The sequence below is a fragment of the Aspergillus eucalypticola genome (genome assembly GCF_003184535.1).
Source record: "Aspergillus eucalypticola CBS 122712 chromosome Unknown BO83scaffold_4, whole genome shotgun sequence".
NCBI classification, from domain to species: Eukaryota; Fungi; Ascomycota; class Eurotiomycetes; order Eurotiales; family Aspergillaceae; genus Aspergillus; species Aspergillus eucalypticola.
Genome location: NW_020290278.1, coordinates 1,186,771 through 1,210,407, shown reverse-complemented (window position 1 = coordinate 1,210,407; position 23,637 = coordinate 1,186,771). Strand labels below are relative to the sequence as shown.

Here is a 23,637-nt window from a genome sequence, read left to right as displayed (position 1 = left end):
AAGGAAGATTAGGAGGAAGGTGAGAAAGAGGGAAGGGTTGAGAGAGAGAGAGAGAGAAAGAGAAGAAGAAAGGAGGAGGGCGGAAGTGGAAGAGGACACGGTCTGGAGAAAGATGAAGGGGTTGTCATGAACTACCTTCTTAGTGTCAGTCCGTGAATAATAAATTACAGCGGGAAGAGGAGAGGAGACGGTAGATGGCCGTGGTGGTGGTACTGTATCTACGCAGTATTGCAGTCACTGTGAGGTAGTCAGGGCTCGTATTGGTAATACTGGCTGCCTGTTTGACTTGGAGAGTGATCCACTGAAGATCAACATCACGATTGATAATGAATCTCTCATTCAGGATCGGTGCAATTAACCAACAGGCTTTCCCCGGTAGTATCCTGTCACTACATAGTTGTTATCCTTTTAATTTAATCAAGTCAGGGGCTGACATGCTTGTGGCGCATTTCAAGATCTAACGAGGCACCATCCCCCTCGTATCAACTGGGCTGTAATTGGACCCAAGGCGGTCTTTGTGCCTTTTTGTCACTCCATAACAATCATTACACCACAGACAGTGTGCCGTCGTCCGTGAGGCCTCACTGACCATTCACACTAAGGAGAACAGCATAGGCCACCAAGTTTGATATTCCCATCAATAAACTAACGGTTATTAGACTCAATGTAGTGAGTGTGTGTGTTTATGAATCAAGAAATAGGGGTGGAGGACACTATCCCAGCAGGGAGATTACGCGGGGGAAGATCTTCCACAACTCTCAAAGCTGGTTCGACCATTTTCGCCATGCTGCAATGTCATGTCTTTTCCCCTGTTCGACGGGCGTCTAGACGAGTCGACGGAAGATTCCGTCCTCGAATGAAAGATTCCACGACCCCGGCAACTAGCTCAAGCGGTAGTTGCTGATAGGTTTGTAAATAGTCCACCAGGTGGCAGAGCAATCGAATCACCAAACTAGAAAGTGTTTAGACTAAGTAAGTAGCCTGCAAGAACAACTTTGATTTCGGGAGGATCGGCAGTTACCAGTTACACTATGACAGGCACCAGTAACGGGTGTACCTCACAGTAATGTTACGGGGGTAATACCGGCTCCCGAACAGGCCACGTCTCGGGTTTCTCGCTCAGGCCTCCCCGGAGGTCCTTCCGTTGTGCTCAGAGCAGCTTGATTTAGAGAGAGAGAGAGTATCTACCTATCATAAAGGACGGGAGATAATGATTACATGTAGCATATTCTTGTTGTCCGTTTATGCTTTAATTCATATTATTGAATAATGCAGATTTATGGATCATATAGAATAGATCAGAAGCAGGAGCATTAAGGCATAATATACAACGCTCTAGGCCCCTTGCAGAGTAACCATGAGGCCCATTGAAAATGTAACCCCAAACAAAGCCATTTGATCAAAAGACACGGTAAAGTGAATAATTGGCTACCACAGTCCAGGATATCGATGTGCTGTGATAATTAGTTACACACGCATTGTGCCTGCTGACATCAATGCTGGGAGGGCAGATGATCCGAGCTCGCTACGAACTCCTGAATCTGTTCCAATGTCCGACCCTCTCTCGGAGAAGAGAAGCTCTAAAGAAGACTGGCTTGATGCTGCTAGCTTGTAGGTATTCATGCAACTCCCCATGCTTCGGGGATAATGACTTCGACCGACGTGCATCCTCACTTATGTCCATTGTGAGGACTAGTCGTATACTCTTACCCCATGTCAGCTCCACAGTATGGTAGAGCAATGCAGGAAGCGATTAATTCTTTCAATCGCTCAGTATGTAGTCTAGATAGTTAAGTAACTATCTTGTGCAGTCGGCATGACTAATAGCATATCCGTCCGTGAGTCTACTAGTTGTATTCAGTTGCTGCTCGGGGACTCGGACAGATAGCTCGAAGTGGAGCAACCATGATAACGCCGGCCAAGCCCATCCCACTTTCCCCTCCATCGCCCGAAACCCGCGTCATTGCAAATTCTCCAGCAAGAACCAACTCGGTTTGTACCACAAAAACAATATACTTTGATTGGATAGTGGCAAAATCGGCACGCGAGCTGAAGCTGTAGCAATGGCACCGAAAAAGATCATCATCGATACCGATCCCGTATGTTCATCGCTCCGTTCAATGAATTGATCCCAACCGAGCTCCACTTCTGCTTCAGGATGTTTGCTAGTTACAACCTGTGCTGATAGTCCAAATAGGGTATTGATGACATTCTTGCCCTTCTTTTGGCATTTTCTGCCGAGCCTGAGGATGTTGAGGTTCTGCTAGTTTCGCTTACTTTTGGTAACATCGAGGTGAAAAGGTGAGCTTGCGCCGTCCGTTGCTCGATAGTACGGCCCTATACTCACTCCAGATAGCTGCCTGCGCAATGTTGTCTCCATGTTCCACATCCTGGAGCGGGAGATGAAATGGCGTCAAGAGCAAGGTCGGCCAGAAGGTTTTGGTACTCTTCGCGCTTCTCCTCCAATCGTTGCTGTGGGTGCAGAGGATCCTTTGGAGGACCAAAAGATGCTTGCAGATTACTTCCGTGAGTTACGCAAATGGCAAGTCTTGCTAATCAAGCCCGCCATGCTAACCCTTCTCTAGACGGTACGGACGGCCTGGGGGGTATTCATGCCAGTGTACGTGAAGCACGCAGAACTACAAACTACAAAACTTGCAAGACTGCTAACACACGAATTCTCAGCATCCCCACCTCACCCCCAAAGAAGCTTGGGAGCATCTCTTCGACCCTTCCTCTGATTCCCGCGAGATCAAACCCGTCCCGGAGGGAGATCCGGCTCATCGCTCATTCATTCCTTCCAGGCGTCCCGCACACGAGGAGATTCTCCGTGTCTTGAGGGAAAATGACCCTGACACCGTCACCCTCGTGGCAGTCGGTCCCCTTACTAATCTTGCATTGGCATCTGCTGCTGACCCGGAAACTTTCCTCCGCGTCAAAGAGGTAGTGGTGATGGGAGGAGCAATCAACAAACCTGGAAACGTGCGCGTTGCCCTGAACCCTACCCCGTTTGGGGATGAAAGAGTCATGGGGTGCTGACATCTTCTAGGTTACCCCAGCTGCAGAGTTCAACACATACGCTGACGCTGTTGCGGCAGCAAGAGTCTATGCTCTCACGTCCCCTTCTCCCAGAAGTACTCTGCCGCCCGCAACGAGTCTCCCCGAATATCCTCCGAGCCTTAGCAAACAGCTCACTCTTCGCACATTTCCCCTCGATATTACGCTGAGACATGGTGTGACGCAAGGCCAGTTCCGGCAAATAATCACGCCGCTTCTGGAGAGTGGATCGCCTTTGGCTGAATGGGTGTCTGCCTTTATGGCTCATACCTTCCGTACACTTGAGAGACTGCATCCGGGGCACGTGGGCGATGCCGCGGACCTTAGTCTGCACGACCCCGTATGTGTCTGGTATGCTATGACCGCAGAAGATGACGGGTGGAAACCTTCAGCGACATCACCAGAAGACATTCGCATTGAGACTACTGGTCAGTGGACGCGGGGCTTGTGCGTTGTCGACCGACGGAACCGGCACCGCATCGAGGCCGATGAGGAGAGCGCAAGTGATCACGGCCTGTGGTTAAGCCTGAGGGCTGGTAACCGCGTGTGGAGAATGGATGGCTCTCCGGTGGAAGACACCTTTGGTGAGGTGCTTCTTCAGAGACTGTTCACTTGAGGTAGTGCCGAGTAGACTAGGACTGCACCACCCAGTCACCACTGGGGTGCATTGTGAATAGGCAATCTGTCAGCTTCCGGTCCCGTCGATGTCCGATTACTATCATATCAGTCAAGCATAGATATATCCTGTCATTAGCATTGGTCTGTTGGATTTCAAAGCTGTTGGGGTGTAAGCCAACGTGACGGACTGTCCTGTCTGGTACCAGCCAGTACGCACCAGGCTATTCCAGAGTTAACTATTCACTCCACGTTTGATCAAGTATCTCCACGTATACCAGTAGCTAGCCAAGAAACCACCGCGTAGTGGGGTGTTACCTCAGCTGTTGCACCAAGCGGCCGTCTAATCGTACTAAACCGCTTCGGATCATCCCATTTCAATTACGAAGCAGCACACAAGTCGAGGGGGGAGAACTATGCGGCACGGAGAGCATCGCATTGTCCGATAGATACGATTGGCCAGAGCCAATCGAATAGCAACAGAGAGCATTGGCTTACCGTGACAAGCGACAGTCCATGCAGAAACTACAGGTGCATTGCGGGGCATGTGCTTCCGTGTGGTAGTTCTGCCCCGCTATTGGGATATGAGAATTTGCAAGAGGTAATTAAAGGGATGCGTGGATGATAACGATGGTGAAAGAGTTGGCATGGCGGCCAATGGAGTAGACGGCAAGGTTGTTACAATGGAGCAACTGGGGCGTGTCTCGGGCGCTTGGCCTAGCTGAGCATAACGAGTATGATGCGGGCAGCAGAGAGGACCTGTCTGTCCGAATACCAAAGGGGAAAGGACCAGAGAGAGGCCGACATGCACATGCGACCCCGTGTGGCAGGAGGGTCCACTGGTTGGGAGGACGGCTTGCACGTGCTCCAATGCCCCCTCTGGACGAGAACGTCGCCAGGCTTCGACAAGCGGCCGAGGTAAGATCATGACCATTTGAGTCCCGAGACGTATTCTCAGGCTTTGCGGGTCTGGGATGTTAGACAGATCCACTTTATGGACACCTTCGAGTCCTGACGATAGTGAGTGAAGTCGATGAGGATTCATGGTGTGACTGGTATTTCCCTTTGCCCACTTCCCCTCGCTTCACCTGCCTGGGTTCTGTCACATTGAGGAATCCGAGCATTGCTTGAAGATTGAGAGACATTTCGGGAAGTTATGAGACTGGTGTCAATCGAAAAGGATCCGGGGTCAGCCCGGTGGCGACGCAAGCCTCTGCGCTCTTTAACGGCACCAATTAGCGTGTCGTGTGCGTGAGCGTGGTCCATTCCGCAATTTTATCTAGATTGTAGTCAGGCTCAAAGGAGTAGGGGATCTGAACCCCATCTTTAGTGAATCGGCAAGTGCAGGTCGGAATTGGGAGCAGCTTGGTATCTAGTAGTACCTAGGAGGTATCACTCCGGCAGCTTGTGGGGATTTCCGAATTCATGAATGGGGGCATGGTATTAGTATGCAAGTAGACTAGATACTGTACCACAAGGTGAGTAGTCCACGGTAGACTGGTTAGGAGGAGTACCTTGAGTTAGGTACCTGGTAGTGTATGGGAATAGAGGACTCGAAAAGTAAGGGACATGAGCCGGCAGCTTCGTACAACCCATAAGAACTCTGGACTGAAGCACGAGCCCCAAAAGCGTCGGCGGTTTGGCCCCAGGCAACCGGTCTCGTGCCCCCCATCCGGCGGTGCTGTTGGGCCAATGACGGGCCAGCAATCTACCGCGTGGGCTTCTTTAAGCACGCGACACTTGGAATGGTCCTCCGCTTCGGGTTGGCCAGTCCCAGGCCCATCCACGGTTATACTACTACTACTTACTCCTAGTACTAGTATTCCTAGTCCTCGGGTCTCAACTCTACTAAGGTGGTAGTGAAAGAGGTGTATGCGCATGCTGGCTGCAGCAAACAGCAACTACTAGATAGGTAATGAGCAAGCTTCCCGAAAATCCAGAATTCAACGCCAATCCCCCCCTCTCCCTCGTCGATCATCCCGATTAGAATTTGGGAAAAAAGTAACCACTACTTTTAGTCACTACCCCGTAGAAGTACCTGTTTCTTATCGCAATCCCACTTTCCCCCGACCTACTCCCTCCGGTCTACTATTGCCTCGTTGTGTCGCCTCTCCCCTCCCTATCCATTCATATAAACTTAACCCAGGTACCAACACTTTGGCAGGGCGTTTATCCGTGCATCTTCCTTTGTGCAGGAGCCCCAACTCTCCAGCACCAGCTGTTCACTTCTGGTCATATTGCTTTTTCCTAAATTCAATAACCATTTCTGCTTCTTGCCCGTCCAACTGCCTCTTCCCTTTGCCTCTCCTCTCTTGTCCTATCCTATCCCACTTCCCCTATCTTCTTCATCTTTGACGGCTTACGCTTGTACGACACTCAACGGGTTGTTATCCAACTTTGCTCCACCATTGGTCCAATCATACTTTTTTGACTTGACCATCCACCCCATTAGCCCGTCTAATGGAAGAGTAATCATCAGGTTGACTTTGAGCGTTTCACTTCCACAGAGGCCATGTCACGCTCTCGTCTACCACCAACCCCTGCCATGTCGGGGGAGTTCATAGTCAAGGACAATGCATCGGTGGACGCTTCAGATCCATTCGCATTGCCTCCAGCTGCCATTAGCCCATCCAAGATGCAAGCTGCTAGCAGAAGGCCATCCAAGTCGGATCCATCCGCTTCCTTTCCAGCGTCTCCAGCATCGCCGAATCCTGCATTGGGTATCATGGCAAATTCCCCGCGTCAGACTGGTGTCAAGAGACCTCTCGAAGACTTCAACCTTCCACCACCCCCCACACGCACTCGCAAAATCATTCAGATGGAACCCAAGACGCAAAGTCCGCCAAAGCCGACCGCAGCAGCCAACAAAGCATCCACAAAAGAGAATGGCAAAACGCCAGCAAATAATGGTGCCTCGACCAATTCTAAGAAGAAACAACCCAGCGCAACTAGTGCAGCGGGCCGAAAGATTGCTAGGAAGACAGCTCACAGTTTGATCGAACGGAGGCGGAGGTCTAAAATGAATGAAGAATTTGGAACCCTGAAAGACATGATCCCGGCGTGCAAAGGACAGGACATGCACAAACTCGCCATTTTACAGGTTTGCCTCAACCTCAGTCTTCGACGACCCCTGTCTTCAAGCCGGTCGCTAACCGTACCCGATGACCTAGGCAAGTATTGATTACGTCAATTACCTGGAACAATGTATACTCGATCTGAAAACTGCCGGTAATCGACACACAATTGCCTCGCCGCGAATGCCTCCTGCCCCTCCTTCACCAACGTCTCCGGAGGCTCTGGCAGAAGAGTCGGGCCTTTCATCGGCTTCCGTGTCTCCGGAACTACCTCCCACCGATGCTGCCACGGATGCAATCTCCCCGGTGTTTTCCCCCCGAAGTGGTGGTCCTACCGGGAATGCACCCAATTTTTCGTCCATCACACCAAGCCCGGCACTGGGCCCAACCCACCCATCCGACAATCCGTCGCGTTCTGAGCGTGGCTCCTGGGCTATGTCTTCTTCCAGCAACTCCCCAGTGATCCAACCTAGGTATTCCATAGCGTCTTCTGCCGATGTGGATCACGAAGCCTCCGCTGCCCTACTAATGCTGAACCGGGACTGCCGGGGATCTGTCGGCTCGGTCCACGACGTGCCCACCAATTCCACTACCCGGCATGGGAATCCCCACACCCAAGACCCACAAAGGAAGATCGGGATGAGCGTTAAAGACTTGCTTATCTCCTAGGGGTCATGTGGCCGGCTCTCTCTTTTCACCATTTTCACAGTCGCTCATGATCTTCTTCTTTGTAAGGTACGGGGATCAATCGGCGTGCGGAATTTTGATATCATGAACTAGTAATGAACGGTTTGGCCCGGTGCTCTTGGTTTTTGCTTTTCGTTCTTATTCTGGGCACTTCAGGTCGTCGTTTCAGGTCGCCAGGCTGGTCCAATGCGAGTTAACGGTTATGGTTATGTTTTGAGCGCGGACTTTGTCTTGAAATAACCTTATTTGATTTGTCTGGCAACGTATCTTGGGAGGATTGTCTGCAAGTCTGCCATGTCAGATAGAATCTAGAAGAGTCTATTATTGTTCACAGAACTTATCAATAATCTTACCAGAAGATCACGCGCTGAGGTTATCATCTGAGCCCATAACAGCATTCCAGGCCACATTCCAACTCAATAACATGAGGATCTCTTGACCAAAGCCATGGAAGACAACAATGCGACGCCCGAGTACTATCCTCCTCCCCACCTATACGGTCGTCCTAATAAAGTTTAACCTACTTCCTCATGACAGCCCATCTGCTTACTACACCTACAGCTTCTAACTTAACTATCCACGATGACACTTGAAGCCAAGACCAGCCAAGCACGAGCCAAGCAACACTGTCGTACTTTTTCTTCCTTTCCTCCCCTCTCTCGCGGCCGACTCTTATGATAGAAAGTCATTCAGCGCGACGATCCCAAGTCTCGACTTTGTATCTAGCGCACCATCTAGAATCCTAATCCCTCACAGTAATTAACCAACATGACTTAAACAATATCTGAAACAGGAAAAAGGATGAGGTGGTGGCGATAGCGACCCCGACGATCCAGTCCAAGAAAAAGTGCCGCACATCCGACATCTTGACCAAAGATCGTTGGGATGTGTACTTTATGTACGGCCATTTCTCGGCTTTTTTCCTAAAGTGGGTGGTTGCGTATGATAGTCTTGTGTCTAGATGCGGCTATCGGTGTTAGGTTCTTACCCCGCACGCAACTGGAGGTTCGGCTTCTTTGGTGCTTCTAGGCGCATTCCATCTACCACCTTGATTAATTCTCTTCTGGGTGTTGGGGGTTACTGGAATGTGGTGGTGGTGGTGATGCAGAGAGCAGTTTGGCAGGACGAGGCGATTGGTGGTGTGATGGTGAAGATGATCATGGTTGAAGAATATCTGTATTTGCTTTTTATAGATTTTCAGCCTGTTGAGATGACATCCACACCATACCAACTAAGTACTAACTTTCTACTGAACAGAGAGGGGGAATAGATACTCCGCGGAATCACATCGAAGCTTTCGCTTCGCTTCTGCTCATTACTAGTGGACGCGAGCCTCTTCCCAGCCCGCTTTCCTGGAGTGGAGGGCGCCCGTTCCACTACACAAGCATTTGGAGGCGAATGTAGTTCAAGCAGACTCGCTTTTTGCCAAGCCCCAAGACATGCATGAATCCTGAAGGATTTCCTGGTGCGGAGTAGTAGATAGTATCTAGGGGTAAAAGGGGCCGGGAGGTAGAGTGACATTAGTAGTAGTAGTATCCATCAACAGCACCATGTGAGGCAGTCAATGACAGCGGAATATTATGTGCATGGCATAATACATGAAAACAAAAAAAAGTGAAGCAGCTAGTGTAGGTACGGCACATTTTCACTAAAAGGCACTACTTCTCTTTCTGGGGGGGAAGAGGGCTCATACACGTAGTAAAGGATGTTGGCACTGCCTCTATGGCCAAGATGAAAGGCAATGCAGACTAACCCTTGGCTCTGTGGATGTGCTTGGGTTTAGGGCGCGATGTGGGAGAAGATCTACAAGTGGCAGATCCACCCTCCACTTTGGGTAGGATAACACTTGGTCGGGTGAAAACTAGCCAAGTTTTCTTATGACGTTGCTCGGATTAACTTTTTTGGCTTCCTCTTTCTTTTGGCGGTGTCTCTTGCAAAGGAACTGAGTGGAGTATAACAATAGTGTGGGATTTCATTCAGACTGATTTGCAATCTGCCTGGGGAGTTGTAGATCGGTGCAGTGGCGCTCTCCCGGAGTCACTGGAAAATCTCGTGAGGCCTATCGTTCGAGGCGAGACGAAAGAAAAAGGGCAAAAAAGGCAGCCCTCATTCACGTTCAGACAGGCTCAGACTAGTGCAAGTTAGTGCACTCCACGGGTGCCCCCGCACTGCGGTGCCGCGCTATCCATGTCTGCCCCGGTGACCCTTTCCCGTGGGCCTTCATAGTACTAAGTAGGGCTGCAAACTATATATTCCCTCATTACGCCACAGCCTCTTCTCCCCTTCCCATTCCCGTCCCTCCTCGCACACTCATGCACCACCCGTCATTTGATGGCACCAACAATACTATCACCCTTTGGCGGCTTTGAAATCTTACCATGTCCAACAAGTTTCGTTCCTTGCAGCGGGAGAAAAACGCCCGATCCATCGTCTCCGAGGATCCATGGAAAGTCGACACGCCTTTCGGACCGCCCCGAATCCCACATTTTCCAGGTCGAGGCATGCGACGCCTTCGCAGTACTCTCCAGAAACTGTCGCCCTCTGCACGCGCTGAGCGAGAACTTCTCAGGCAAAAGAACCGGTACAAGATCCCCTTGACTGAGAGGAACGTCGATACTCTGGTCACAGAGCAGCTGTTCACCGATGCTTGTTATCCCGACAAACATAGCAGAGAGTTGCAGATCTCTGCATGGCTTGAGCGACTGTCCTACTGAGACACACCATCCTTACGTACCTCCTCATCTTCCTGCACCTTCTTCTGCGGGGAATACCATCGAACACCGACGCTTCCTTGCGCACTTACCTTCCCGCATCTTCTCACATCCTTGAATGAATACTCTGGGAATCAGCTCCAAGGGATCTAGTTTGTGCAAACCTGTTCAGTCGACTGTCTCAGCACTCTGTCCGACCGGTACATGTGGAACTAGTTGTTCACTCGGCTTGAGGGTTTGTGCTTGGCATAACGGTTGATCCACTCGACGACGCAGCCATGCATGCAGGTGTCGGCGCTAGAGGCGACACACTTGGACATAGTAAGCGTGCGTTCTGCTTCCTCTTGTGATGCAAAATAAGAAACCGTGTTTCAACAAGCAACGCCCGGGTGGTCTAGTGGTATGATTCTCGCTTAGGGATACAAACCCAAGCATATCTGCGAGAGGTCCCGCGTTCGATCCGCGGCTCGGGCCGTTTCACTTTTTGTTTTTCTCGCTTGATTCCTTTGTGATGATGATGATGATGAGGATGATTGAATATTCTTCTTTTGCTTCAGCAGTTCTGTTCGAGGGAGGGGGCCCTTTTTTTGCGGATCTACGGTTTAATGGGTGGTTGATTGATCGGTTGCCTTCACCTGGTTGTTGCTCGGGTTTGTCTGTATAGCATGGTGCTTGGGGTGATGGAGTGCTTATCTTAGAGGTATCCTTTCATGTGTTGCTAGAATGTTATAATAGTTTTGGTTGGTTTCCTTGTCAGATGGCTGGGATTAACATACAAAAAGGCTTGTGGCACTGAATTTGCCACTAATTTGATGATGCGTCCACTACTGCAGGAGCATACATTAAGGTCCCATAGTAGTATGCACATCTATAAGCATCACAATGTTACCAGAAGTATATATATCACCGACAAACCAACCCACAACCTATCCACTGCCACACAATCAAATATATCAATAAACTGTACCAACAACTACAGTTGCGCCTCCATGCCCCTACATCCCCCAACGCTAGTAATAGCGAACAGGGGTTCATTCCCCAGCCGCGCGGTGATAAGATGAGGGGTAAACTAGTAGCTAAGCAGCTGAGGGGAAAAGAAAGAAAGGGAACATCTAACCGCCCAGCTCAACAACAACCCCACACCATCATTCTTCCTACATTGCACCACCAAGTCTTGGACCAAGACAACCAGCTGTATATATATAATGGTCCAACCCAAGAAAGTCGCCATCATCGGCAAGTTGTACGCCCTGCCACCCAACCTAAAGCCATCTACTAACATCCCACTACAGGCGCCGGCCCTTCGGGACTAGTAACAGCCAAAACCCTCCTACACAGCTTCCCCGAGGGCACCTTCATTCCCAGCGTCTTCGAGAAAAACAGCCGAATTGGTGGTCTCTGGCCCACAGCGATTGACCATGGCGCTGAGCGACGGCTCAACCCGTGGATTCGGACAAACTTGAGTCGGTTCACGGTGGCTTTCTCGGATCTGGCGTGGGAGTCTGTCATTGGGGAGGGGGAGCTGTCGATGTTCCCGCAGGCAAGACAGGTAGGGCAGTATCTGGAGAAATATGCGAATTTGTATATTCCCAAGGGGGTATTGAGGCTGGGGAAGGAGGTTGTGAGGACGGTTCGAGAGACCGATGGGTTGAGGGCGAAGTGGACGGTGCAGTGGACTTCGAGAAGGTGTGTCTTTTACTCATCGTTCATACAATGCTAGTGGCTAATGGCTTACAGCATAGATGCAAATGGCATTGAATGCAACGGACCTGAGGTGGAATCGGAAGAGTTCGACTATCTGGTCGTCACATCTGGATACTTTGCCAAAGCTCACTTTCCGGATATACCTGGTCTGGCTGGGGTCGCTGATAGGGTTGTTCACAGCTCTGAAGTGCAGACTATAGACGAAGTGCAGCGGCTGCTGGAGAGGACTGGGTCCTCGGGTGGGAAGCTGGTCGTTATTGGGGGCAGTATGTCGGGAGTAGAAGCTGCTTCGACAGTGGCTCTTCATCTATCTACGATGGACTACAAACCCCCGGTGATTCAATCCGGACGAGACTACGAAGTCCATCACATCTCCTCGAGGCCTTTCTGGACGATACCCACTCACCTTCCCCATGATGGCTTTCAGGATAATACCAAGACGCAAAACATCCAATTCCTCCCCCTTGACCTTGTCTTCTACGATCTTGCTCGACGCCCTCCCGGCGAAGTCGAGTACGGACTCGGACCGCTTTCCACAGACCGCATACACAAAACAAACGCATACTTCCGCTCCCTCCTCGGTAGCGAGTACGCAAAAATTGGCAGCTTCGGAATCCCCAGCAGCGAGAGCGAAGACCCGCAGCCATCTTGGATCGGAGTAGGGGACGACTACGCCGAATACGTGCGCTCCGGCTTTATCAAGCCCACCATCGGCCGAGTATCCAACATCAACAGCCCATCAACCCTCACCATCACCCTACCCAACGGCACCCAAGAAACCATATCCGACATCACTGCCATAATAACAGCCACCGGCTACACCCCCTTCTCATCCCTCAGCTTCCTCCCCTCGCCCGTCCTCTCCACCCTCGAATACTCCACCACGGACCCCTTCATCCCCCTCATCCTAGACGGCAAAGGCACCTCGCACGCCGAAATCCCCGACCTCGGCTTCGTTGGCTTCTACCGCGGTCCCTACTGGGGTGCAATGGAAATGCAAGCCCGCAGTCTCGCAAACACATGGGCCAAAGACCTCTCCTTCACAGGGCCCTACTTCACCAACGAAGAACTCACCCAAAAGACCTACGAACGTGACCTCCTCCGCACCCTCCGCACTACAACTCTCCCCCGCAGCCAGTTCCCAATGGGCGACTACGTAGGCCTTATGGAAACCCTAGCCCGCGAGCTCAACATCCCTCGAGCTCCTATCCCATCCACCACATCCACATCCAATCCCTACAGCAACAACAACAACCACACCCGCAATGATACAATAAACTACGGCCCCGTCCTCCCCTCCCGCTACATCCCCACCCCCTACCTAACCCCCACCCCACCAACAGACCGCCTCTCCACCCTCATCGCGCGCGAAAGCACCAACACCCTCAAATCCCTCCACCGAACCATCACCCCCAGCCCAACAAACTACAATCTCGGCATGGGAATGGCCATATTCCGCGCCCTCCACGGACAATGGACCTACACTCGCACCGTCACTCACATCCTACCGTCACCGTCACCGTTACCAACATCACTCCCCACACCAACACGCTCATCTCAGATCTCGCATGTCATAGGAACAGCTACCTTCCATCCTCGTCGTACATCTAGTATTTGGTACGAGAAGGAGTATGTGTATGAGGAAGGCCACACCAACGAAAATACCAATGATAATGACGGTAACATTGAGATGAAGAAACGCTACATCTACCGCCTCACCGAAGGAACCTGGAGCAAGAAGAACGGTCAAATCCTCATCTGGAATGTGGATGTTGATCCGTTTCACGCGGGGAAGTTCTCGCATGGAGTGTTTGTGGGGTTGGCGGAGCGGATAGTGGGCTCTGTTGATGATGTTGATGATGATGATGATGGTAAAGGGGTGGAGGAATCAAGGTATGTGGTTCGGGCTGCGGCGGGGGCGAGACCCATGGATCGGGAGAAGGAGAGGGATCCGAAGTATGAGTATGTGTTTCGGATGGAGGGGGTATCTGTTGTAGATTGGGAGTGTGTGGTAAGGGAGAATGTGGTTGGGGGAGGCAGTGGTGGTAGTTGTGGTGTTGAAGGTGGGGGGTTGGTTACGAGGACGGTTTATAGGAGGTGAGCTGTTTAGTTGTTTCCTTACGCTTATATACACTACCATTTAGTAGAGGTTTTTGGGGTCTACGGTATAGGTGAAGAAGAGTAAGGGTATATAGGATTGAACCTAAAGTTGAATTGCTCACGTAGTCCGCCAATGCCACATGGCTTACATCATTATCGTAAGTCTCATACAATACTTCAACCAATTAACGTCGTGCATCCTCGACCGTAACAGCACTGGGCTTCTCCACCCCCGTATCCTGGTGTGTTACGCGCATTTGCTTCTCGTTAGAGAAGAGGTCTTCACCCTGTGTGACGTGGTTGGCTCCGCCAAAGAGGGCATCAATCTCCTCCAGCGGCACCTGCTTGGTCTCGGGGACGAAGAAGAACACAAATAGAGCGAGGAGGAAGCAGATGCCTGCGAACATGTAGAAGGCGTAAAAGCCGCAGTTGTTGAGGAAGGTGGGAAAGAACTGCTGCACGATGGCGTTGGCCACGTTTTGGGTCTGAGTTGCCATACCCACGGCTTGGGCGCGGACATTCATCGAAAAGACCTCGGATGTCCAAATCCAAATGGTAGCGCCCCAGGAGGGTTTGTCTGTTTAAAATGATTAGCATGGGTTTCCATAGATGGATTCATAGAGGAACTCACAGAAGAAGATGAATAAGAAAAGTAAGAACACGATCGATATGCCGACTGATTCTGTCTTCGCCCCACCTGGTGATGGTGTTTCTGTTTCAACGGCTGCGACAATGATCATGCAAATGCCCATACCAATGCCACCAACGATCAGGAGGAACTTGCGTCCGAATCGATCGATGATCCAGATGGCGTTCAGAGTGAAGATGATTCCAAAGGTGGCATTGAGTGCGTTGATAAGCGCAATCTGGTTAGCGCTCTTGAAAACCTTCTCGTAAATTTTCGTGGAGTACGTGTTCAAGGTACCCTGTCCACTGACTTGCTGTCCGGCGTTGATGACAAGAGCCAAGTACATGCGCTTGCGGAGGGACTTGTCCTTCCACAGAGCGGCGTAAGTGCCAGAGATAGCTTCCTTTTCATACTCGATGGCCTCGCGGATTCTGAGGAGCTCGTCTTCAACCTCATCCTCGGTTGCTCGAACTCTGCGCAGCGCTCTGCGGGCCTTTTCAACGTTGTTACCGCGTTGGATGTACCTGTGCGGATGTAAATAAGGGTACTTCAAGTGGGTTCACGATAGCGCTTACCATCGTGGCGAACCGGGAATGGTAGGCAAGATGAAGAGAATGATCACAGGAACCAAGAGCTGGAAGATGACGACCATTCTCCAATCCCACTCGCCCAAGTGTGTGGAGTGCTTGGTGCACGCGTAGTTCACCCAGAAGCAGATGAAGGAGCCAACCGAGTAAAACATTTGCCAAAAGGTCATGATCTTTCCACGAATCTCCGGGGGTGCAAGTTCACCGATATAGATGGGACCCGCAGCTGAACGAGAAGCGTCAGTAAGACTTTATCATCTCTGCTAAGGACACCGGTGGCAGACTTACTCAGTGCGATACCCTGACCAATACCGATGATGCATCGTCCGGCAAGGAAGCATGCAATGTTACCACGAGGCGCAAAGCATTGCATGAATGTAGCAGCGATGACCAAGATGCATCCAATGGCCATCCCGATCTTGCGACCCAGAAAGTCGGCAATAGGACCGCCCATGAAGAAGCCGCCGACAATTGCACCCACGGTGTAGGCCGTGTTGACACCTCCGATCATGTTCTCGTCAGGGTCATTGAAGTAGGCCACCCAATTGTCTGAGCCTTGTACGGAATTATAAACGGACGCATCGTAACCGTATAAGACCATGCATGCTGCTGCGACGAGGGAGATGAACCTAACGGATGTTAGTATAGTGACTCTTTCCACACACCAGCGAAGCATGTGTACCAGTTGTAGGCTCGTTTCGATTGGAAAGGATTGACTTCAAGATCGTAATCAAACATCGTGGCAGTGAAGGCCGTAAGCGACCTGAATACGCCTTGATAGCAAACAGAAGTGTTTCCCAGGTGGGTGGTCAGCAGTCCATACAGCTGCCCCAGCTAGTCGAGACTGCCCAAGAAGAACAAGGGGCTGTAGTGGTTTGTGTACAGAAAAAGAAGGTGAGAAAGGACTGCGTCCTGCGGCACTAGGTATATATATCCGACCTGGTAGAGGCGCGCCGGCCATGCCGCTAGATAAGCTACCATGCCGCGTGCCAGCAGCCAGGTGGCAAGCGCTATATTAAGCCATAGGGCGCTATAACACCAGTTCCAGGACTCGTGTGGACGCTAACGCGGAGGCATTCTTGGGGAGCTGGGCTATCAGAGGTCCTAGCATCCAGGATCGGACAGTGTGTAGGGCACGGCATTCGACCATTCGTCTCCAGGATTTTGTCGGTGGTGGGGTATCCGGGGTGGGCCTCACGGGAAAAGCTCAAAGTGCCATCCCCAGACTCCCCCAGAACAGGCCATTGTTGGGGTAGTCGTAATGTGGAGAAATCCGGGGTCGAGATTCGAGGAAATTCTGAGCCAGGCGCGGTAGATATTTACAGGTGTTTCCACGAATCAGCAACGCGAAGGTTGGTAGGAGGGCTAAAGAGGGTCCACCAATGGAATGAAACAGGGGTTATGATAGGACCAGCGCCTAAGCTCCTGGATGATTCACATGGAGGCCAAGAGAGAATTGGGGGAGGCGGGGAGGAGAGGAGGAGAGGAGGAGGAAACGGAGGGAAGAACAGGTTGGGCAATCCGATGGTGACGGGCTGGGGTCACGAGACAAGGCCTTGATCCCCCTGAAATTAATCTCGCCCGATGATCCATCCCAAGCCAGCTCTCGTATTCCTGTCAGGCTCTTCTATTCCGCATGCTTTTAACTAATGGCTCTCTAGAACCATCCTCCTAACCCAACGGTTCGTGCCAGATACACTTGCCAGAGTTCCCGGGCTGCTCAGTGGATGATACGCGACAATGCGAATGACCCCGGATACGAACAAAATGAATTGGTCTTAGCGCGACTATCAATAGCTTATATGAAGTACTTTTGACGGAGAGGCTAGCATTCCTGTGCTACTTGGTCTCGTCCTAGTTGTGGCCACCCACTAGCTTTGAGAAGCAGGTGCCATTTCTGCGCAGGGCCAGAACAACCACTATTATGCAGCACATTTCTATACACTGCAGTTTATTCATACTATCATACTTCATAGTGACTAGGACATACATTTTCTTGATAACAGTCATAACTTTAAGACCGTATAACTCGGCCACGAACTTCAGTTGAAATAGCTCTGCTGAGAAGTCGCCCTTCGGGAAAGGTTGCCCTCCGCCACTTTGAATTCCTGACCTGTCTTCTCGTTGGATTGAGAATTCGTGCGAGAGTTTGATCTTACAGCATGTCTTCGTATGCTTGCATTGCGAGCTCGTGGAAGCACCGGGACTCTAGTGCCCAGCTCTGGCCCATTCTGATAATCTTCGAGATCGAAGATGTCCTGTACTCTCCTACGGTGATCTTTCATGAAGGGCCCAAACCGCCGGAACTTTTGCCGGATCACCGTATCATTGCCTGTAGGGGTATTGGCCCCGTCGACGGCGCCATTGTATAGACATTGTGGGTCATTCCACGCTTTAGGAACCCCAGGGAACAAAGACGCCAATGCGCCAATAGGATGCATAGACGAAAGTCCGGTCTTCGTAGTAGTACTTTCTGAGAGCTGACTGCGGTGAGAAATTTCCTGGAGATATTGGTATCGCATCCGAAGTCTCCTATAGATTTCACGCAGCAAGTACAAGAGCGTAGCCGCGAGGATCGATGCACCCAGAAGAGCGCAAGACTTGTAGAATATGTCCAGCTCCCTATACTTCTGTTCTTGACAATAGCCATGTATAAGCGCCATATGCTTTTGGGGATAACACATGATGCATTGATCCCTCTTCTTGTCTGGGATTTGATCCGAAATGCATATCGTCCTCCAATCGCTTCCCTCACATATGGTGTCCTCGCAAGTCGGTCCACCAAGGCTGTATAGGTCCCTCTGAACATAGTATTGCCTCACGCCAATGTCAGGAGAGATATCGGGTGAGGCATTCGTCCTCTTGCGACGGCTCTTACCATTCTCCATTTTCGAGATGATGTATTTCAGGATCCCATGGTAGCCTTGCGTCAGAGGGTTTGATGGAGGTGCCTCCTTGACTTTACTCGTGTCAGTCTTGTTCGGTGGCATCTCTTGACGTGGCCATCTCCTCGTTCTGTGTTCCTGAGAGGCAGCTTTATGCTGAAGGGGAGCCAACGACCGGACAGAGGCTATCGAATGTTGCAGGTCATCCACACGATTTTCGAGGATGAGCTGCTCTAAGACACTTTCGCAGTGATGCATACCTGTTGATCGGTCTCCAACATTTGTAATCGCCAAGGTGAGCTTGAAAGTCGGTTCAACCGCAATTGGAGGATGTGAACCGCCATGGCCCCTTTTCATGGTCTCCCAAACCCCAGGACACGTCAAGGATACTGCACATCCCGGTCCCTCTGGACCCTTGGTTGGGGATATTGCGACAAACCTCGAAGCACCAAACAAGGAGTCCGAGCATGAAACTTGGTGGTCATCACCTACTGCTCGGTATGGGGTCGGCAGAGGGCCATCTTGGGTAATATTGGAGATAGCTCCCAATACTGCATAGAAAAATCCAAAAAGGTGCTGCTGACAATACATGAGAAAGGAATAGAGTGAGTGATTGATATGAAGATTTTTGCAAGAAACTTCCTGCTAAAATGCTGTGGAAGAAGTTAGGGTCAGTCAATGTGATGAGACTACTATATATTTATGGAGCTTCCTGAGCGGTGCTCATGATGCAGTAAGTCAAGCCACATTCTGGGTATGCCAATTCTTTTCAGGAAACCGCAACCCATGCCAGAGAACAAACATGACTCTATCATGTCCCACATAGGGGGGAGAGAAGCCCGACAGCTTCACACTGTCTTGACTTTTTCTAGACCATGCATTATTCGCCTACACCTTAGTGGAAGGTCCACCATAGCGTTAGCAAACAATATAGATTGAATGAGAGCTAAATAGACCTCCAGTAATGAGAAGTCGAACAATCTCCTTGACGACTTCAATCAAGTTCAGAGCTTGTCTAAAGGCTCAGTGAAAACTAGTTGAAAACTAGATTTTAACTAGTTGTAAGAATGCTGGCGTGTTCTCAAAAGTGATATTTATGCGAATCGTGAGTAACCCGAATTTGAAAGTGATGAACAGCGTCTGCAATGAAAGAGAGAGTATACCAACTGTTACTGACCATTTTGAGTAGCTATTAGCCATCACGTGCTCTCGTGACACCGAGACGCGACTCTTGCGCGCTCAGTGAAGACATCAGATCCTATGACAGACTCTACTCAGTCCTTCGACTTGGTCACTATTTCTACAGACAGCGCGAAACGTTCATTTTCTACTGGGACTATACTCAGCAACTTTTACTACCATAAATAGCCGATCCCTGCGCCACCCCCGATGCCCCGCACATACGGCAAGAAAAAGCAGACGCGGCTGGCTTTCGCTCCGTTGAGCTCCCCGCCGACGAAGAAAGAGGACTCCGACAAAGAGGATGATCGTCGCGCAAACTTGCGATATGCGCATCCTTCCATGCCAGTCATCCGGAGAGGTCGCTCTCAGAAGGATGGTGAGATTGTATCATAACCACTGCGCGATAATCGATACTGACTTAGTGGGATTTCGATAGCCAAGTCTCCGCCCCAACGTACCCCCGAACCTAAAGCAGTACCAGTTAGCGACAGCGATAGCGACATAGAGATCGTGCGCAGCACGCGCAAAAACCCACAAAGAGGATCATTGAAGCGCAAGAGGACGGACGTATCCAGTTCCGAATCTCCCTCCGCGACCCCGCAAAAACCCGCCGCCGATTCGGAAAGCGATGCAGATGAGGTGGTTCCTGCGTCTCGTCGAAAGCTGAGGCGTGGTGTGGCCCCCCAGCCTGCCCTCGTGGCCGACGATAGTGACTCGGAAGAAGAATTGGTCATCTCTCCCAAAAAGCGCAGGACGCGCAACGCAAGCCCCGATGTCCCCCAGACGCCGCGTCGCGAGCTGAAACAGGACGAATTAGACATAGAAGAAGATCTTCAGGCGCTGCAGGACTCAGGTAAGCCCATTTAACGAACAACCTAGACCATTTCCAGTTCTTGTCGCACTGACAGGTCTGTCTACAGTGGTAAAAGATACCCGCACTCGAGGTCGACTTGCCAACTCGGCACGGGCCCAAAGACAACAACACCTGGAAGCTTTACGTCGTCGGAGGGCAGGGAAGACAGCATCTGATACCGAGGAATCTAAGAGTGATCTTGAGCAGCCGGAAACGGGCGACGGCGACGGCGACAGCGATGGTGACGATGACAACGGAAGTGAACAAGAGGACGAACCCGAAACCCATGAAGAGAACCCTAAACGGAAGCCTCAGTTCCGTACTCGACTAGAAGAAAGCGACGTTGAATCCGCGATCGCAAGCAACGATGATCTAGACCGCTATGAAGACGACTTTGTGCTAGAAGACGATGATGATACTCTAGGGGCTCCCACGGGCCTAGAAGACATCCCCATCGAATTCTCGCGACATGCCTACAAGCAACTCAAGGACTACTTCCAAGACGCAGTAGAGTGGATGGTGCATAATCAACTCAACCCGGCATTCCCGCGCTCCGACCCGGTCTACGAAGTCGCCTTTAGCAAACTCGAAGACGAAGTCAAGGGCCGTACCGGATCACAGCTCGTCTCATCCGTTTGGAACGCAAAATTCCGTCGAGCTCTGTTAGCCAGGCCTCAAATTGAGATCACAACATTCCCAACAATAGAGAACCACCCATGCGATGCATGCAACCGCTCAGGTCATCCAGCCTCATTCGACATCAAATTATACGGGAAAGCCTATTCACTGAAAACGCTTGAACCGCTTACCGACGATGACAGCGACGACGATGACGATGACGACGACGACGACAAAGAAGAAGACGAACACGAAGACGATAACCACGAAGAAAGAGACCGAGACGGCCACATCCTACCAGACGAAAACACTCGCTTCTTCCTCGGCCGGTAAGCATCCCATCCCATCCCCCTTCCATTCCACCGAATTCCAAAGATCCCATCCCATACATGCTAACACCATCCTCCCCACCACCACCAGCCACTGCAAAAACAAAGCAACCCTAGCCCACACCCTAACCCACTGGCGCTTCCACCTCAACGAATGGGTGACCGGCTACCTCGAACACCAGGGATATCTATCCGAGACGAGAGTCGTGGAGCGCAGCCACTGGAGCACGAAGAAGAAAACCAAGTACGCCGTGAAAGCAGTTGAATCAATGATAACGAATGGCGAAGTCAAGAAGCTGTGGCGTGACTTTCATATCAATTTACGAACTGCGAGAGAAACTACGGTATGTTTTCGATATTCATCATCATCATCATCATCATCATCATCGTCATCATTTGAAATTGACGCGGTAGTTGAGAGCATTTGCTGACCATGTCTTTTAATAACATAGACTCTTGGGTAGTGAGTAATGCAAGCTTCTTCTCCTTCGCTGTTTTATGAGATGCTTTCGATTGCACATATTTGATCCATACATGGGTGGTTTGTCTGGACGGTGTTACGTATTGCGGTTTGTTCTTCCCCTGGTCAGGATCACCACTTTCTTCGAATGCGCGCCTTTACACGATTCTTCTGTTCATATTCATCTTGTTTGTCGTCTCGTTTCAGGGGCTTGTACATTTATCCTTCATACTATGATACCCTATTTCTGTTATTCATCTTCGGTCTTCTCCTAGCGCAGGGACAAAATGTACGCGGCTCATATAGCTTTCTTCCTGAATATGATATCTCAAGATCATTCACATTTCATTATCTAGAAACATGACTTCCAAAAATGGTGGAAATAGACATAAACGAAACGAACATTGTAACCAGGGGGAAAATAAACCAGTATAGAAATACACACATCGCCCAAGCCAGAAGTTCTGGAATCAAAGGTTGAGAGAGGAGAAAAGCATCAAGTTAAGAGGCCAGAGATTCCGAACAGTAACAAGTCGGCAAGATTTTCCTTCATGTCCATATGGAAGCCATACCATCCCTTTTATATCTTCCTCGCGCCAACTCAAATCAATGAGTTGATTGTTTCGCGATTATTCCATATCCTCGATAGTACACACCTGCTTTTAACCCAATGTAATCCGGATCATGCATCGCTAAATCAAAGTTGTCCGACTCGTTTTCTTTTTTGTTGGAACAGAAAAATCGACTAGATGTGCATGGGACTTCATCGATGAACGTCATCGCCTGAACGTTGACGTTGCGCTCCCGGAAGACCGCCCGAATTCAGTGAGAAACCAAAGGCCTAACGACAACAGGGGCTTCGGACAGGCTCGATATTAGGGTAGTGGCGGTTCGACAGGCCATGGCAAATCAACTATTCCCACTGTTGCGATCTTCATCTTTGGCTGCGGTATTCATTTACAAAGAGGGTTGAGCGGGCTTCTCTTCACCGGGGGCGCCGGGCGTAAGCATCTGATGATAGAGAACAGAGTAATTAGCTGCTGTTCGGATATTTCTCAAGATATCGAAAATTGAACGGGGGATCCAAATGACGTCTGTATCTCCATTCTTGGCACGTAATAAGAACGGAAAAGAGTTTTCACGTCATCGCCAACTGCCTCGGGACAAGGCGACATGGCAATAACAACCATAGTGATAGCCAAGCGACAAGTAGATAGCCCGACAAATATGAGAATTGGGGATGGGAATGGCTGTAACGTACCTCGTTGGCGCCCTTGATCATGCCCTGCTCGCGCTCCATCTGGATGTACTGCTCCTCTTCGGCGTAGGCCAGAGCCCACGGGACACCGAGGAGGAAGGCACTGGTGCTGATGATCCACAGCGCCTTACCGCTGAACTGGATGCTGGACTTTGTGAAAGAGGTGACGGAGTTGACGGTGCTGGTGACCGAGCGGCGTGTGGAAGGAGGAATCATGTCTTTCAGGGCGTAGAGACGGTCGTAGAAGGTCTCACCATCGACCTCAAGGTCGGACTCGACAGAGATTTCGGATTCTGTAGGTATGGCATGTTAGAAAAAGGAAGGCCATGTGTTTTGAACGGCTGCGCCGATGGACGGATGGATAGATGGATCAGATTCGGCGTGGATGGATAATGCTTCCGGATCTTGTTGCGCGGTGGATGAAGGTGAAGGTGAAAGTGCAATTGTTCAAGCAATACAAGCGCCCGGTTGGATTGTGCCTTGAGTTATGGGTTATCAGGATACTAACCGGTGTCAGTGTAGTCGTCTTCCTCTTCGTCGTCCGAGGTCAGAAGGACATTGTGCTTGCTGGGCATGGGCTTCTCCTGGGAGAAGTGCTCATCCTCGACTTCGGTAAGCTTGACCATTGTGACGGTGGTTGTAGAAAAGTGGATTAAAAAGGTGTATTGATAGTAGAATGAGTCGCAGGAAGTGCGGGCGAGGGTCGAGGTGATGGAATGAAAGTGTTGAGGACGGACGGAGATTGATGGAGGACGGCGGGTTCGACCTTCCGGATCCAACTTTTTTCCCGGGCGGAAACGAACTCAATACGGTAAGGAGCTTCTACTGCAGCCGATGCATCCACGCGACGCCCCAAATTTATACGTTCAATTGTTCCAGGGAAAAGGGA

The 23,637-nt window shown here is 50.6% G+C and overlaps 8 protein-coding genes and 1 non-coding gene across 9 annotated transcripts; 6 read left to right on the top strand and 3 right to left on the bottom strand.

Annotated features, from left to right (window-relative positions):
* The first annotated feature begins 1,963 nt into the window (after positions 1 to 1,963).
* BO83DRAFT_375581 (putative nucleoside hydrolase) lies at positions 1,964 to 3,897 on the top strand. Its single transcript, XM_025530490.1, has 6 exons — positions 1,964 to 2,099; positions 2,198 to 2,301; positions 2,357 to 2,526; positions 2,586 to 2,620; positions 2,686 to 2,982; positions 3,050 to 3,897. Exons 1-6 carry the CDS (start codon positions 2,064 to 2,066, stop codon positions 3,671 to 3,673), a joined length of 1,266 nt encoding a protein of 421 aa, XP_025391803.1. The 5' UTR covers positions 1,964 to 2,063; the 3' UTR covers positions 3,674 to 3,897.
* A 1,856-nt stretch (positions 3,898 to 5,753) lies between these two features.
* BO83DRAFT_375578 (basic helix-loop-helix domain-containing protein) lies at positions 5,754 to 7,781 on the top strand. Its single transcript, XM_025530489.1, has 2 exons — positions 5,754 to 6,772; positions 6,843 to 7,781. The coding sequence occupies exons 1-2, from the start codon at positions 6,218 to 6,220 to the stop codon at positions 7,413 to 7,415; spliced, it is 1,128 nt and encodes a 375-aa protein (XP_025391802.1). The 5' UTR covers positions 5,754 to 6,217; the 3' UTR covers positions 7,416 to 7,781.
* A 2,030-nt stretch (positions 7,782 to 9,811) lies between these two features.
* BO83DRAFT_385769 (uncharacterized protein) lies at positions 9,812 to 10,147 on the top strand (the record flags this gene model as incomplete). The annotated part of the gene is made up of 1 exon (XM_025532638.1): positions 9,812 to 10,147. One exon carries the CDS (start codon positions 9,812 to 9,814, stop codon positions 10,145 to 10,147), a length of 336 nt encoding a protein of 111 aa, XP_025391801.1.
* A 380-nt stretch (positions 10,148 to 10,527) lies between these two features.
* BO83DRAFT_t76 lies at positions 10,528 to 10,618 on the top strand. The gene has a single exon. It is a non-coding gene; the product is annotated as a tRNA-Pro (tRNA).
* Positions 10,619 to 11,292: 674 nt separating this feature from the next.
* Positions 11,293 to 14,041, top strand: BO83DRAFT_175610 (uncharacterized protein). The gene is made up of 3 exons (XM_025526434.1): positions 11,293 to 11,380; positions 11,437 to 11,830; positions 11,882 to 14,041. The coding sequence occupies exons 1-3, from the start codon at positions 11,350 to 11,352 to the stop codon at positions 13,947 to 13,949; spliced, it is 2,493 nt and encodes an 830-aa protein (XP_025391800.1). The 5' UTR covers positions 11,293 to 11,349; the 3' UTR covers positions 13,950 to 14,041.
* Positions 14,042 to 14,133: 92 nt separating this feature from the next.
* Positions 14,134 to 15,901, bottom strand: BO83DRAFT_396163 (putative MFS sugar transporter; the record flags this gene model as incomplete). Its single annotated transcript, XM_025533117.1, has 5 exons — positions 14,134 to 14,525; positions 14,580 to 15,100; positions 15,152 to 15,389; positions 15,452 to 15,792; positions 15,846 to 15,901. The coding sequence occupies 5 exons, from the start codon at positions 15,899 to 15,901 to the stop codon at positions 14,134 to 14,136; spliced, it is 1,548 nt and encodes a 515-aa protein (XP_025391799.1).
* A 1,304-nt stretch (positions 15,902 to 17,205) lies between these two features.
* BO83DRAFT_414614 (uncharacterized protein) lies at positions 17,206 to 18,639 on the bottom strand (the record flags this gene model as incomplete). The annotated part of the gene is made up of 1 exon (XM_025534581.1): positions 17,206 to 18,639. The coding sequence occupies one exon, from the start codon at positions 18,637 to 18,639 to the stop codon at positions 17,206 to 17,208; it is 1,434 nt and encodes a 477-aa protein (XP_025391798.1).
* Positions 18,640 to 19,369: 730 nt separating this feature from the next.
* Positions 19,370 to 21,760, top strand: BO83DRAFT_354566 (uncharacterized protein). The gene is made up of 5 exons (XM_025529107.1): positions 19,370 to 19,606; positions 19,667 to 20,083; positions 20,151 to 21,030; positions 21,122 to 21,374; positions 21,483 to 21,760. The coding sequence occupies exons 1-5, from the start codon at positions 19,438 to 19,440 to the stop codon at positions 21,492 to 21,494; spliced, it is 1,731 nt and encodes a 576-aa protein (XP_025391797.1). The 5' UTR covers positions 19,370 to 19,437; the 3' UTR covers positions 21,495 to 21,760.
* Positions 21,761 to 22,447: 687 nt separating this feature from the next.
* On the bottom strand, positions 22,448 to 23,374 carry BO83DRAFT_385764 (mitochondrial import receptor subunit TOM22; the record flags this gene model as incomplete). The annotated part of the gene is made up of 3 exons (XM_025532637.1): positions 22,448 to 22,501; positions 22,752 to 23,041; positions 23,257 to 23,374. The coding sequence occupies 3 exons, from the start codon at positions 23,372 to 23,374 to the stop codon at positions 22,448 to 22,450; spliced, it is 462 nt and encodes a 153-aa protein (XP_025391796.1).
* Positions 23,375 to 23,637: the final 263 nt, after the last annotated feature.

Bases quoted from the DNA above. Each gene is read 5' to 3' on its own strand.
- BO83DRAFT_175610 (XM_025526434.1), top strand. From the start codon at position 11,350: ATGGTCCAACCCAAGAAAGTCGCCATCATCG. The intron at 11,381-11,436 runs GCAAGTTGTACG...ATCCCACTACAG, and splicing joins CAAGAAAGTCGCCATCATCG to GCGCCGGCCCTTCGGGACTA. The intron at 11,831-11,881 runs GTGTGTCTTTTA...AATGGCTTACAG, and splicing joins GTGCAGTGGACTTCGAGAAG to CATAGATGCAAATGGCATTG.
- BO83DRAFT_375578 (XM_025530489.1), top strand. From the start codon at position 6,218: ATGTCGGGGGAGTTCATAGTCAAGGACAATGCATCGGTGGACGCTTCA. The intron at 6,773-6,842 runs GTTTGCCTCAAC...CCGATGACCTAG, and splicing joins ACAAACTCGCCATTTTACAG to GCAAGTATTGATTACGTCAA.
- BO83DRAFT_354566 (XM_025529107.1), top strand. From the start codon at position 19,438: ATGCCCCGCACATACGGCAAGAAAAAGCAGACGCGGCTGGCTTTCGCT. The intron at 19,607-19,666 runs GTGAGATTGTAT...GGATTTCGATAG, and splicing joins AGGTCGCTCTCAGAAGGATG to CCAAGTCTCCGCCCCAACGT. The intron at 20,084-20,150 runs GTAAGCCCATTT...GTCTGTCTACAG, and splicing joins TCAGGCGCTGCAGGACTCAG to TGGTAAAAGATACCCGCACT.
- BO83DRAFT_375581 (XM_025530490.1), top strand. From the start codon at position 2,064: ATGGCACCGAAAAAGATCATCATCGATACCGATCCC. The intron at 2,100-2,197 runs GTATGTTCATCG...TAGTCCAAATAG, and splicing joins TCATCATCGATACCGATCCC to GGTATTGATGACATTCTTGC. The intron at 2,621-2,685 runs GTACGTGAAGCA...ACGAATTCTCAG, and splicing joins TGGGGGGTATTCATGCCAGT to CATCCCCACCTCACCCCCAA.